General features: G+C 35.6%; 1 protein-coding gene across 1 annotated transcript; it reads right to left on the bottom strand.

Annotated features, from left to right (window-relative positions):
• Nucleotides 1-13,905: 13,905 nt before the first annotated feature.
• Nucleotides 13,906-14,803, bottom strand: LOC141685690 (uncharacterized). Its single transcript, XM_074490780.1, has 2 exons — nt 14,333-14,803; nt 13,906-14,214 (listed from the first exon to the last, which is right to left on the bottom strand). Exons 1-2 carry the CDS (start codon nt 14,801-14,803, stop codon nt 13,906-13,908), a joined length of 780 nt encoding a protein of 259 aa, XP_074346881.1.
• Between the last annotated feature and the right edge of the window lie 404 nt (nt 14,804-15,207).

Below are 15,207 nucleotides of genomic sequence, written 5' to 3'. Positions count from 1 at the left end.
CTCGAAGCTCCCTCACACCACGATCAACATCTGTAGTCCTAATGATATGCTGTAACTCTCTAATCTGAGCCAACAAGGAATCACGCTCCAATAGAAGAGCCTCATACCGGTAATAAGGAACTGGGGGCAATGTAGACTGGAATGGGGCACTCGCTACTGAATGCCCAGTGGAATCTGAATCAGCTAGTGGGGGTCCTCTGACAGGTGGCCTCATGCCTGGAGGTGGAATAGCCTGCAATGGTACGGGCTGCAACACCGGTGGAGGTAGAATAGCCAATGCTGGTGGAATAACAGGACGTGGATCCGATGCTGGTGCTCCAACTGAAGGCTCTGAGTGATCAGCTGATACATGAATAAAAGAGTCGGCCATCTCTGCTATCTGAAATCATATCGTAATATAAGAATCTCATACCACGACGCAAACTATACTAATACCGGTTATACCATAACACTCAATCTCTCGATGTTCTATCATCCTATACCTTACTTCTAATCCTATCCCTCTGCCCATTCCCGTCAACCTAGGCTTGTGTCAGTGACTTATAACCTGTAGCTCTGATACCAAACCTGTGGCGCCCTCCAAACCCGGGTCAGAAGTTTGGGGTCCACACACACACCTTAATCATAACCTGCTTATAACAATAATAAAGATAATAATAATATATGAAATGACCCTACTTACCAACCACCACGGACCGTAACAGGTTAAAGTATGCACACAAGCCAAACATACTAATATATTACAAACCGTTCAAATCCCAACTATTTCAAATTCAAACTGAGTATTAAACATTATTACAAACTTTTACAAACTTAAATTATTCCAAAAGAAGCCTACTAGCTCAGTTTTCTCAACCTGAGCCCCTAGCTCTCGCGCTGGACTGGGGATCCTCTTTACCAACTGGTTCCTTTTTAACTGGAAAGAATATAAACAACATCGCACAAATGAGCTAACTAGCTCAGCAAGTAACAATGACAAAACTGAGAATAATGATCATCAGGTGAATATGGTTATGATATCAAGTGAACAATGGATTATGATTTAGAATTGGATATTATACTTTTAATTTAAAAACCAAGGTTAGGCTGCTGATCAGTCACGCACTAACCCCGAGCAAGGCACACAACATTGCTCTAACTACTGGATCCAAGGCACACATTGGCCTAACTTGACCATTATATGGTCTGACCACGAATCTGGTCCACAATTTTATAAAAACAATCCAATTCTAACATAATAACAGAGTATGCAATAATAAATAATAACCGAAATCATTAACAACACCCAGCCCATAAGGGCCATGCGGACTTGACGTCATCCCCACCATCCTCCAGTATATCACTGGCGTGGGGCACCTTTCGGGTGTGGGATGCTCGTTTAGAGATGACATTGAATGCGCTCTTACTGTTCGAGAAAAATATTATATACCACTTGGTTCCCAAGTGGTATATAATATTTTTCAGCTGGGAAAGTCTATAGTAGTACACCCGATATAGCTTATTTAAAAAAATATTATATACCACTTGGTTATGTTTAACAATGAAAGGGTTTCAATCCTTTTAAGGATCAATAAGGTAATTTAAAAGCTTTGATGCTGGGTAATGAAAGAATTGGATAACAAAGGAATTAACGTTTCAAGGTTTCAAGGATTTGGTCTTTCAAAGTATAAGATACCATGGGTTGAGTATATAATAGTTCATTTCAGTGTTTGGTATTTAGTTTGTATGTATTTGTAGAGTAGTATCGTAGATTTGTGGTTCTTGTTTCGGTATACAATAATCAATGGATTAGAAAGAATATGATTCATGGCTCAAGGACAATAACTGAAATCAGGATTTAGGTTTCTGTGCTTCAAAGCACTTGCAATATCACCGGATTATCAAGTACTACAATATCTCGAGAAAGTTCAGAACACTTGCCTGGTATTAGCTTACTACACTGTACTCGCTTCCAATCACAACCGTTTTACTCCTCAACTACCTGTTTCCCTTTTCTACGTCTTGCCTCTTCTGCTCACATATCATAAGCATCTATCAATAATTTACTCATGGAATTCTATTCAACACATACTTCTATCTACCCTTCGTTTTACCCAAATCCGATTAACGGATTGAAAGTTATGCAATAATCAAGTAAACACCGAATATATAGACCGATAGTCAATTAACAAGTCACATATAGCACATAATATATCACGTAATCAATGATATATTATTTATAAAGAAGTCTCGGGTCATAAATAGGCTTTCTGGTATTTAAAATGATTTTTAAAACATTTTTCGGAATTAAAATGGGTCGTTGGATCAATTTCGGGTTAATAAACAGGGTTCGGTTGGCCCATTCTGGCTCCGAAATAATTTTAGAATAATTATCGAGCCTTGGAAATAATTTAGAATAGTATTTTAAAGCTCGAAACTATTTTTCAGATTTTTTAAATCATTTTTAAATAATTAAATCTAATTAAATAACTAATTAAAATCAATTAATAATTAATTAAATCAATTAATCAATTAATTTTCGAATTAATTGACCAATTAATCAATTATAAATTAACTGAAATTAATTAACTAATTAATTTAGATTTATTTGTGAATTAAAAATAATTTTCAGAATTAAAATAATAATTTTTAGAATTTTCAGAATTTAAAAACGAATTTTTATAATAAAAATAAATAGGAAATATGATTTTTAAACATTTTATAAACAGGAATCCTAAATTTGCGAAGTTTGGAAACTTCAGGAACCTAACTGCATCGTTTTCAAAAGTTGGGGTACTAAACTGTAATTTTCCAGCTCTTCGCCGGAAAACAGTCGGGTTCGCCGGAGAACACGTTCCCGGCGTCCTCACCCCACCAACACCTCCAGATCACATCTACACAACACCAGGAACACAACCATGCAATCAATTCATCCTAACAATCCCTGAGTTGGCCGGAATTTGGCCGTGAAGTTTTCCAGTTTCCGGCGAACATCGGAAAACTTCAAAACACAACTCCCTTCTCTACAGACCTCGTTGGTTCAAACGGTATCGGTTTTCGGGATAATTATCCAAATCAGTACAATTTGTACTGCGGTCTTGGTCTCAGCGCCTAGTTACACGTATTACGAAGTGATAATTGTGATAGTTTAATAAAAAGCTCCCGTTTATCGAAAATACGGGTTTTATTGATTTACCGAAATGAATATTGTATCGAAAATATTGCGCCGGGACCCGCGCAGGACAAACCGTACGCCGGATCGAAAAAGTTGAAATATGGAATATGCTCGGAATATTACAATTAGGTTTGGAAGGAGTTCTCGAAAGAGTTTCGGGTTCCAAAAACGTAACAACGGTTGACGTCGGTTGGTTCCCGTTTTTATAAAATAGATTTTAATTACCTGGAAAAAGATTTTAGAAATTTCATATGATTCTTATAAATCCATAAACCAACATAAAAATAATTAGGAAGATATGACAATTATCTATATTTTATTTTGGACATATAAAAATTAAAATACTCAATTAATAGTATTTTTGAATATTCAAGTACAGATAACACTTAACAATTAGCTCACAGAATAGATACTGAACACACATAATAATTATATAATAGCAAAAATAATTACACGATATATCCCGGATATTACATAGTGCGTGATTGATCAGCAGCCTAACCTTGGTTTTAAAAACTTAAAATGAATGTCCAATTCTAATGATTGTTTAGCAATAAACTTGATTCCTCTGAATCATCTCGTTTGATCATTGATTAATCTCAATTATTGTCATTATGACTTGCTGAGCTAGTTAGCTCACTCTTGCGAATCTTTTTATGTATTCCACAGTTAAGAAGGATACGGTTGATAGCGAGGTTTCCCAGTTCAATGTACGAGCTAGGATTCCAGATTGAGTTGGATCGAGCTAGTAGGAGCTTATTGCGGTAGTGAGATAGTAAGATTGTAAGAATAATTTTATTATCAGTTGTAAGTTAAATTAGTCGGGATTTGGTACAATGTAATAAAAGTTAAGGTTGTGGCTTGTTTTCATACTTTAACCTGTTGCGATCCGTGGTTATGTAAAGAAGGGTCATTGAAAATAATATCTTATATACAGGTTTATATATTGTGTTGGTGTTGTGGACCCCAAACTTCTGACCCGGGTTTGGAGGGCGCCACAGGTTGGTATTAGAGCTACAGGTTATAAGTCACTGAAACAAGCCTAGATTGTCGGGATTGGCTAGAGGGTTAGGATTAGGAATAGGAAATAGAAAAATAAGACGTTGTGAGATTGAGTGTGATGGTATAGTAGGTCTCCGGCACGGTTCGTATTGCAATTCGGGATTCTCAGCTTGGGACGTGATTTCCAGACAACGACAATAGTAGATCTTGATTTTCCGGTGTCATTTGATCGTTTGGAGCTTCCGTTCGAGGATCGTTATCTTCTCTCAGATTGGATTTACACCTTGCTCCTCCACCAGCATTAATGGTACTACCTTCTGTTATGACAGTTGCACCTCTTTAAGTTATTCTACGCTATCCTACCATCTCTTGTTATGAGACTACCTATTTAAGAACCTCCATTCATTTTACTGGACATTCAGTTGTGAGTGTATCTCTTCAGTTTACCCTACACCCTGTTTTATACCCCCAGTTTAGAACTTGTCCTATGGAGAAATTGTACCTACGAGGATGGATTCGGGAGTTACAGTAAATGGTGAGTATTTGAGATATAAATAAAGGTGAGAAGAAGTCTAGAAAGAAGATTCAAGTATTCTGGAGGATAGCTACTACCTGGTTAAGAGAAGCTATTAGTGACTAAGCCACCCGTGATTAGTTGTGGGATGCACTAGATGAATTTTGAAAGAGTAAGAGAGAAAAGTATAAACCTGGAATTTTTGTGGAATTAAATGATGGTGATATGATAAATGCGATATGTAAAGTAGTGATGTGATGTGATACGAGCAAACTTTGTTCTATGAAATAGACTTATTGACAATTGGATAGCCTGTTTTACTTAACTACTGCAACGGTAATGTCGGGAGTATTACCAGTATGGAAGCTTTGATGTGAAGCTATGCATAAGATAACATGCAACGACAATTGAAGTTTTCGTCGATTAAGGAAGTCAAATGGACATGATAAAGGAGAAAAGGTAGATTGAAGTGAACGGACTTTTATGTGATTGTTTCTTTAATATGGTACCTTGTTATAGGTAAGAAGGACAACAACAAACTCATATAGTAAGGACAACCAGATTTGTGATTTTCAAAATTTTAAAATAAGTTTTTGAAAAAGATTTTCCCTTATAAAATTTCTAAGCGCCTTTTTGAATAAAATAAGTTTTAAACACTGGTTGTCAAGTTACTACTTGAGTTTCTTGTTTGTTAAAAACCTGGATTGCCTGGAAGGATACTTACTTCAGACTTAGTATTGTTAATTCAAAGAACCAAATAACCCGTGATTATGAAGAAGCTGATTATTCCTAACGGTAAGGTGTAAATGTTGTTTGACAAGGTTAATAACAGAATCCGCGTACGGAGTGATTATTCATCAAGTTACAGAGACCATTAAAGTTTAAAAGAATTCATCGATTTAAGAAGAGCCTGGGCGTGATCGAAGGAGATTGGGAAGATTTCCAAACTTTTCTAAAAGAAGAGTATTATTAATAAAAAGATCGTTACGTTGAATGATTCGTGGTTATTCTAAATTAAAACAAAGAAACTCGAAGTTATCTGGTAAGGAACGCCATTATGATTGAATTGTTAAAGTATTATCTGTGTAGGTGCTATGTTAAAGACGCAAGACTTAACAATTAAGAATTCATTATAATGCTTGATTTGCAAAGACATTTCAGCGTACTTTCTAAAGTTGATATATGACGCAATTGGGATATGATCGAACAAGCTCGAAAGATGAATACAAATGAAATGTGGATGGTGACCAATGGTATCGTTCTTGTCTTCAATATTATCGCGTATACTCCTTTTTGATTCTTAAATAAGTATGAACTTCTTTCCTTAAATAAACTCTTTGCTATGACATTGAAAAGGAGGATATTGCATTCCTTTCAAACTTAATTGTTTCCCTCGAGTTTTGCTTTCTGATTGGGACAAACAGTGTTATGGTGAGACACTTTGTCAGAATGACAAAGAGTCGGGTGGGACGCCACCTAATCATGTGCTGTATGCCATATGGTATGAAAGACTGGCCATCTTAAGTACCAATGTGGTTGTCTCATTCATATTCAACTCCTTGTTTCTTCTTTCTTTTCAAACTCTAATTTTTGTTGAATTGTAAATCCTTCTAGTTGTTTCGTTGTACTGCCGTTCTTTGCAAGAGTTTTTCAACAGAAATCAAGTATTATGGACCAAGCGGGAAAAGTTCCATCTACCTCTCACGCATGGAAAGCAAACAAGAACATATGACGAGAATTGTAAATCACTAGCCCCAGTCAGGGATGCACTAAAAGTCAAGGGAATCTACTCCAATGAGGAATACGTCTCCGAGAACGAGAAATTGCGATTTTCCTGTAAAATATGTTATTCAGAATACGGATGTGGTGATGTGAATGATGATCGTGGATACTTTATACGTAAAAGTATTGAAAGGTGTGAGAGCAACTCGATTGTTTAGCTTCCAAGGTTTTGTTGATAAGATGAATTACCCTGCAGAATTGATAAGATTGTGATTAAAGGACTGGAAAGACAAGAACGTGTAGTTGTTAAATAAGTGAGTACAAATAGTGGAATTGAGATTTCTGGCAATAAGTTGTGAAAAAAAAAATTTGAAATTGATACCCTGGAAGATAAGAGGATTTGACATTATTCTAATAAATGGATTAACTTTTAAAACGTGATGTCCAGACAAACCGTCGTGATGAAAAGATAATTATGAGGATGCCAAATGAGAATGTGATGAGGTTCAGAAGATGAAAGAAGGTAAAGAATTTGTTAATAATGATTATGGTGATCAAGATATGAGCATTATGGTGATTATGAGATAAATAAAAGTCAGAAGCAAACAAAATTTGAAGATTTTATAGTAATTAAGGAGTTTCAAGATATGTTCCAGATGAATTATCGATATTCCTCCAGATAGAGAAATGAAGTTCGTGATTGACTTAGCACCTGAGATGAAGTCAGTGACCAAGGTCTTACATAAAATGGCACCAGTTAGAATAAGGGAGTTAGCAAAGCAGATGTAAGAGATGCTAGAAGAAGAAGCGATTAAACCCAGTGGATCCCATGAGGTGCACCGGTACTAATTATTAATAAGAAAATCGAAGTATGAGATTATGCATCGACTAAAGAAAGCTCAACAAGTTTACTATCAAGAGTAAGTATCTGTTACCTCGAACTACTGATTTGTTGATCAAATAGAAGAAGCAAAGTATTTTCTAAAATTGATTTAAGATTTGGGCGTTACCAATTGGAGATTGAACCTATGGACAAAATCTTTAAGGAATATCTGGATGAGTTGTAATTACGTTACTTACAGTCAACGGAGGACCACGCGAAGCATTTAATGAAAATTGGGGAGTCGGAGAAGAAAGAAGTGGTATGTAAAGTTTACAAGGTGAAAGTTTTGATGGTAGAAAGCATAAATAATTAGTGAGAAGGAGACCAAAGGAGATCCGGTAGAAATTAAAGTTACTATGAATAAAGGAAGGCCAAAAGCACCAATAAAAGTAAGAAGTTTTACCCTGAACCGGTTATTATGGAAAATGTATGCAGGATTTCTTGAAAGTTGCAATACCTTTGGCAAAGTTAACCAGGAAAAGCGAGAAGTTTATATGAAATGGAGAAAGGTGAAGAAAGTTTGCAGAGTTAAATGAAAGAATGGTTACAACACCTGCTTTATCATTTTGAAAGTATTAAGGAGATTTGATAGTTTATAGTGATGCTTCTCATAAGGAAGTAGGAAGTGTGTTGATGCAGCACAATAAAGTTATTGTATATGCACCCAGACGACCGAAACCTTATGAGCAGAAGTATCCTATTCATAATTGGGACTGATAGTAATAATATTTATTTTGAAAGATTGGGAAACATGATATGTATGGAGAAAGGTGTAAAATCTATACGGGCCATAGGAGTTTGAAGTATATATTTACAAGGAAAAGCAAAAAGGAGAGAACAAACATAGAAACTGTACCAGAAGAATTATCTAGGAAATTTTAGAAGTTGGAATTGTAAGTTAGTGTTTATAATCCAAAAGGAGCAAGGATGGATAGTATGACCTTTCAGTCGAAGTTGTTAAGGGAAAGATAAGGAGAAGTCAAGAGAAGATAATGGATCACGGTGTTAGCAGTTAGTAAGAGGAAATTTATGCGCCCAGGAGAACGATCACGATATCCCCAGGTTTTCTTCCAGCACTTGAATGCTATAAGTAAAAGGATTAAGAAATGAGATCCCACAGGGAATCCACAATATCAAGTATCTAATTCATTGAAGAAATGTCAACATATACGGAAATTTTTAAAGAAAAATAGTGATAACCAGGTATAAGAAGTGAATTTTGAAATAGATTGGGAAGTGATGGACATGTCAAAGAATTAAGGCGAAGTATTGGAGGCCTAATGAACAAGGCAGACCAAAGAGTGGTTTTACAAGAAGCGAATCGTAAAATATATCAGTGATGTTGTTGGAGAAAAGGAATAAAATTAAGAAATTATGTACTGATTAGCGGGAGTTCAATAAAACAACGAATAAGAATAAGTGACCCCTATGAGGATTGACTACCTATTAGACCTAATCCAAGAAGTGTGTTATGTCGCGAGGATTAACTTAAGATCCGACCTGAGAAAATATCAGAGATTACGATTAAAGTGAGTTAAGAGCATTGCAAGCTCTGGTGATAATATGTGAAATAACAAGTGTATCAGGTGACTATAAGGAATTAAGAAACGTGGTGTATAAGGAGTACTTGGATAAGCAAACTGTATTTATTGATAACATGCTCAGCTACTCAAGGAATAAGAAAGTCTGCGTGGGATGCCCAGGGATTTTCTCCAAAGATCAGAAGGAAAGCAACTATACGTTGAGTCTTCAAGAATGAAATTTTAACTAAGGTTAACAAAAGATTCTGAATTAATCCATTAACAACTACCTAAGCAAAGCAGTATGGTAACAGATGCTTTATGCCGACAGAAAGGATTTGATGTAATTAAAACCACCGAGGAGTTAATAAACGAATTGGAAAGAGTGGAATCTGAAGTTCAAATACTTAAATGTGATAATACGTGAATATATGAGATTACTTTTCAGCCTTAACTGATGAAAAAGAGTAAGAAATGTTTAAATGTTTGGAAACCAAGTTGAAAACGAGCATCGCCTATCATCCTTAAACGGAGAGTCAAAGTACGGAAGTGATTCAGGAAATATAAGATATGTTGAGAGGTTGAGTTTTAAGGAAACACTGGAATGATCATTTATCAGCAATGTCAGCTTTGGAATGCCACTTTACCAAGCTTCATGTGAACGCAAGTGTAGGTCCCCATTTCTATTAAAAAAATGGGAGAAAGAAAGTTGTCAAATTCTAAGTTAAATTGGCATACCAAGAGTGTAGTAATATTGATTGAAGTAGCTCGGAGTAGACAAAGAAATAATGCGAAATTGTATCGAGAGAGAATATGAGGATGGAAATAGGACCAGTAGTGTTAGTACAAGTTTCATCTTGAAAAAGAATGGACAAGTCTAAGTAGAAGAGACATGTTAAGTCCTAAAATTAGTGAACCATTCGAGGTATTGATAAATATAAATAAAGTTGTTCTTGAGTTGATGTTACCGACGTAAAGTATGTACATATAGTGTGTTTGGCCTGTTAAATTAAAAACGATAAGTATCTAATTTAAATCAAGTGATTGATCAGGAGCCAATGGGGCTCTTGTCCAAGTTTGTTTTGCCTAGAGTGATCAGTCCAAACTCTTGATCCTTAAAGGCGAGTCATTGGAAATGAGTGTATATCTATAGTAAGTACGTTCGAAATCCTCGAATAGAAGAGTCTACTTGGAAACTAGAGTCAGATATGCTTGACAAATATCCTCACTTGTGTAATTAGACCAGATACTGAGGACATAATCTTTTTAAGGGGGGAAGGATATAACGACCCGTGCATTCTTGAATTATTTAAATATGTGATTATTATGAAAATTATTAAATAAAATATGTGTATTAGTTTTGACCACTATATGTTGTTTGATTATTATCTAGGTGTTATTTATGATATACCGGGTTGTTCGCGTGATTAATTAAGGAATTGTATTGAATTGTTTCACTTTTAAAAGTGGATTTAGTGCAAATTTATTTGCATAAATATTTGGAATGTCTCTAAAATTATTTTTATGATTTTATAATTTCAATAATTATTTTCAGGATTTTATAAAATTGAGAAATCAACATTTTATTAATTATTTATCTTTAAATGATTTTCTGATTGTGTTTATTTGTAAAATCCATATTTAATTCCAGAATTCTTCAAAAATCACAATATTCATATTTTACCAAGTTTATAATATTCTAAGAATTTTAAAATTATTTTGGAAATTTTCGGGATTAATTTCACCCGCTTGTTGTTTCGTTTAATTGTTAAAAAGCGGGTACAAATTGTGTTTCAAAAATTGTTTTAAAATTTCGGAACTTATGTTTTTATAAACTTCGGGATATTTTTAACATTGTAAGATTATTTTCGTAGTATTCTGAATTTATTTTAAATGCAACTCGGTTCGCTAAGTATGAATCAGGGGTATGTAAGAGCGACTCAAAAGTGATTTAAAAATTACGAAAATTTCATTCTATTAGTTTTTAAGCATTCCGAGAATTTTAATATTATTTTGATAAATTTTCAAATTTTATTTATCCGCCATATGGTTCGATAAAAATCCAAAATACGGGTCAGAACGGGATAGAAAAGGAAAACCAGATACGTGTCACCTTCTTATCAGTTTGTTTGACACGTGTTGTCCTGATATTGCTGAGTTATTATTATTAAAAAAAAAGAAGAAAAGAAAGAAATCACAAAAACACACAGTCAAGCCTGTGTCACTCTTCTTGCTCTCGATTCTTTCTCTACTCTCTCTGGATGCTTCTCTCTACGGTCTCTCTCTCCTGTGTTCTTTCTTCCTATCCCCTGTCTCCAATTCCCCTGTTGTTTTCATGCGGTTCCGCCGCTGGCGTTGCTTCATCACTTTTCTGTTCCGGCCGCTTGTTGATTCCCGATTCTGGTAATTGCTGCCGTGGTCTCGACTGTCCTTGTATATATACATACGCGTATGCGTATATATATGTGTGTATTGCAGCCGAGAGCTGTGGTTTGTTCCTGGTGTTTGTCCTTTCCGGTCTGGTTTCTTTTTTTTCCGATCTGCTATTTTTCCGGTTTGGTTCCCGGCGGTCATTGTGCTTCCGGTTGTTACTGTGGTGTTGGCGCGTGATACGCGCGTGTGGTCTTGCCTGATTTAGGATTTTAACTATTTAATTTTATTTTCTACAGGACTAATTATGATTAATATTCGTGATATTAATATTTCGTGCGGGAAATATCTTTGAATAATCGGTGGAATTTATTTGGACACCCGAATTTTCGGGCACCAATAAATTTTGCCGTTGTTGACGATGACTTTTAACGAGTCAACAGTGGACCGTGATGATTATATTCTGAGTCCTAACTTAATAAATAAATAAATGTAAAATGTAAATAATAATTAATAATGGTATTGAATTGGTGATTGGGAAATTATGGATTTTGGCTGTTGTGATTATGGATTGTTGGGGTGAATTGACGTCGGCTAATGTTTCGACGGGTAGTCCGATAAATAAAGGAGACGCTGCCCGAATTCCGGGAAACTGAATGATGTAAATACGGGAACGTATCCAATGATTATCGGGACGTCGAGTAACTATATGTATATGTGTATATTTTATATACGAAACTTGATTGTACGATGTAATGAAATATTTTGCCAATTCGATAACCCTGATTCCGTAAAATAAAGAGTATATATATATATTTTCCGAAAACGAACACCGAACCGATCTTCGAGGTTGTGAACCCTATTTGTTGCTTATGTTGTTATAATATTCATAATTACGAGTTAGGTTTGAATATGGTTGGGTAAATATTAGTATCGAGGATATGTCAAGCATACCTAGACGTCTAACGTAGGGTATTTCGACTCTGTAGGTTATAGTCGGGAACCTGAAAGTGGACGATGGACTAAAGATAACCTAGTAGTCAGTCGACGAGCTCAGTAGAGTTTCAACAGAAAGACCTGAGTGTCGAAGTCGAATCCAATGGGATCTAGTGGTTGGACGTTAAAGCCTGAGCGACAGAATCGGCTCAGAGTTGATCAGTAATAGTTATAAAGTCTTGTAAGGCAAGTACTTCTAAACTTTTCTTCAAGATTTATCGCAAATATTTTCGAACTGTTTCATAACATGTCGTTGTTATTTAAAATAACTCCTGTTTTATATTGCAAGTGTTTTAAACTATTTAACCTTGAACCTTGATTTTTCTTAATCTTGAGCCGTAAGCCTTATTCTTTATAAACCATCCTTTGTTGATCCTCATATACCAAATCACACCAATATGATACTACTCCCCAAATGTATAACTACCAAACACCAAACACTGAAACAAAATTGTTTAAAAACACAGAAACTTTTATACTCCAACCATTCTTTATAATATCAAAGAACTATGCCTTGAAAAATCAGTATTCGTCCAATACCTGATCATTTTACAGACTGAAAACCGTTTCTTATACATACCTTGATATACCCTTGAGATATCCATGAGTTTCTCTACGTTTTTATTCAAGTGTTTAACCATCATTGATTATGATCTTGTTTATCGAATTATATTGTTTATCATATTGAACTGCTTTAGAATTGGATAGTTTTATATATATATATATGTGGACCAGATTCGTGGTCAGACCATATCTACGGTCAATTTAGGCCAATGTGTGCCTTGGATCCAGTAGTTAGAGCAGTGCTGTGTGCTTTGCTCGGGGTTAGTGCGTGACTGATCAGCAGCCTAACCTTGGTTTTAAAAACATAAAATGAATGTCCAATTCTAATGATTGTTTAGAAATAAACTTGATTCCTCTGAATCATCTCGTTTGATCATTGATTAATCTCAATTATTGTCATTATGACTTGCTGAGCTAGTTAGCTCACTCTTGCGAATCTTTTTATGTATTCCACAGTTAAGAAGGATACGGTTGATAGCGAGGTTTCCCAGTTCAATGTATGAGCTAGGATTCCAGATTGAGTTGGATCGAGCTAGTAGGAGCTTATTGCGGTAGTGAGATAGTAAGATTGTAAGAATATTTTTATTATCAGTTGTAAGTTAAATTAGTCGGGATTTGGTACAATGTAATAAAAGTTAAGGTTGTGGCTTGTTTTCATACTTTAACCCGTTGCGATCCGTGGTTATGTAAAGAAGGGTCATTGAAAATAATATCTTATATACAGGTTTATATATTGTGTTGGTGTTGTGGACCCCAAACTTCTGACCCGGGTTTGGAGGGCGCCACAAAATTTATCCAACATCAATTCGATATATCGCCATTCCAGTCTATCATAAGCCTTTGCCATGTCTAAATTAAGTCCTGCCATACCACATTTCCCTTGAGTCTTCCTATGGATATATTGATTAATTTCAAAGGCGATAAATGCATTATCTGTAAGGAGCCTTCCTTCTATAAACGCACTTTGTTTATCGGAAAGAATGAAGTTCAAACACGATTTCAGTCGGTTGTCCATAACCTTCAAGAGAATGTGCATTAAAACATTGCACAATGATATTGGGCATAGATCAACCACTTGTTTAAGTTGTTTCACTTTAGGAATAGGGCACACCAGAGTTCGGTTCACATGATCAGGTAATTCACCATTCTCAAAGAAATATTTACAAAAAGCAACAACATTCTACTTGACAATATTCCAATATACCTGAAAAAAGCAAGGATTGAGCCCATTAATTCCTGGTGATTTGTCAGGAAACATTGCAAATATAGCAGTTATAATCTCCTCTTCCGTTACAGTTTGCAGAAGACTTGAACTTTGCTCATCAGTAATACGCAGAAATGCAATTCGATCAGACATTTGTGCCTTTGTTGTTATGGCAGTGAATATAGTTTTAAAATATTTAACAATGGTATCTTGAATCATATCATCAGTATCTTGCCACTCTTCAGCCTCATTCTTCAATTTTGTTATCTTATTATTCTTCTTTTTCTGGTAGCAAACTTGTGAAAGAAGCGTGTATTCTTATCTCCATCTTTGAGCCAATACTGCTTTACGCGTTGACGCCAAAACACTTCTTGCTTCTCTAGCAGCCTCAGATAATTCCAACGAGCTTCACTATATCCACGAATTCCCCCTCATCACGTCGGGCTCGCAGTCTTTGCATTTCTCGTCGATAATTAGACATTTTAAGTTTTAACTCCTTTATCATGCCTCCCTCCCACTCCTCTAACTTCACACAACACCGAGCCATTTTATGCATTATGTCACAACTGTGCTCACCATTCCAACATTCCTGGATAATATTTCGGCACTCATTCTCCTGTATCCACATATTCTCAAATCGAAAGCGTTTACTACGAGGCATATAAACTTGTCTATTTAGCTGTAGACACAGTGGCATATGATCAGATGTGGAGACTTCATGCACTATGATTTCTGCAGATGGGAATAAACTCCTCCAAGTTGATGTTGCAAAGCCTCTATCTAATTGTTCTGAGATCCACCTATCAGTACCACGACCCCGCTGCCACGTAAACTTATCACCTGTAAAACCCAAATCACTTAATCCACATTCCATTATTATTTATGAGAAACCATTCAATAACGCATGAGGATGACATTGCCCACCCTTCTTTTCATCTACAGTCAACATGTCGTTGAAGTCACCGAATATACATCATGGCAACGCTGAACCCGTAGCCAACTGCTTTAACATACTCCAAGCTTCACGTCTTCGACCACGCTCTGGGAATCCATAATACCCTGTATATCTCCATTTACCCAGTTGATCATGCGTTACTTCGAAATCAATAAAGTTATGGCAACTATTTATCACTATAATTCTTCCCTCATTCTTCCACAAAAGGGCCACATTGCCTCCGTGACCAAGAGCATCCATCGCAAAATAACCCACAAAATCTAATTATTTTCATATTTTTTCTATTTTTTTCTTTTTAACTAAAGTCTTACTTAGAAATATTA

This window comes from Apium graveolens, chromosome 9 (assembly GCF_009905375.1).
Source record: "Apium graveolens cultivar Ventura chromosome 9, ASM990537v1, whole genome shotgun sequence".
Taxonomy (NCBI): Eukaryota; Viridiplantae; Streptophyta; class Magnoliopsida; order Apiales; family Apiaceae; genus Apium; species Apium graveolens.
This window is presented reverse-complemented; position numbering and strand designations above follow the sequence as displayed.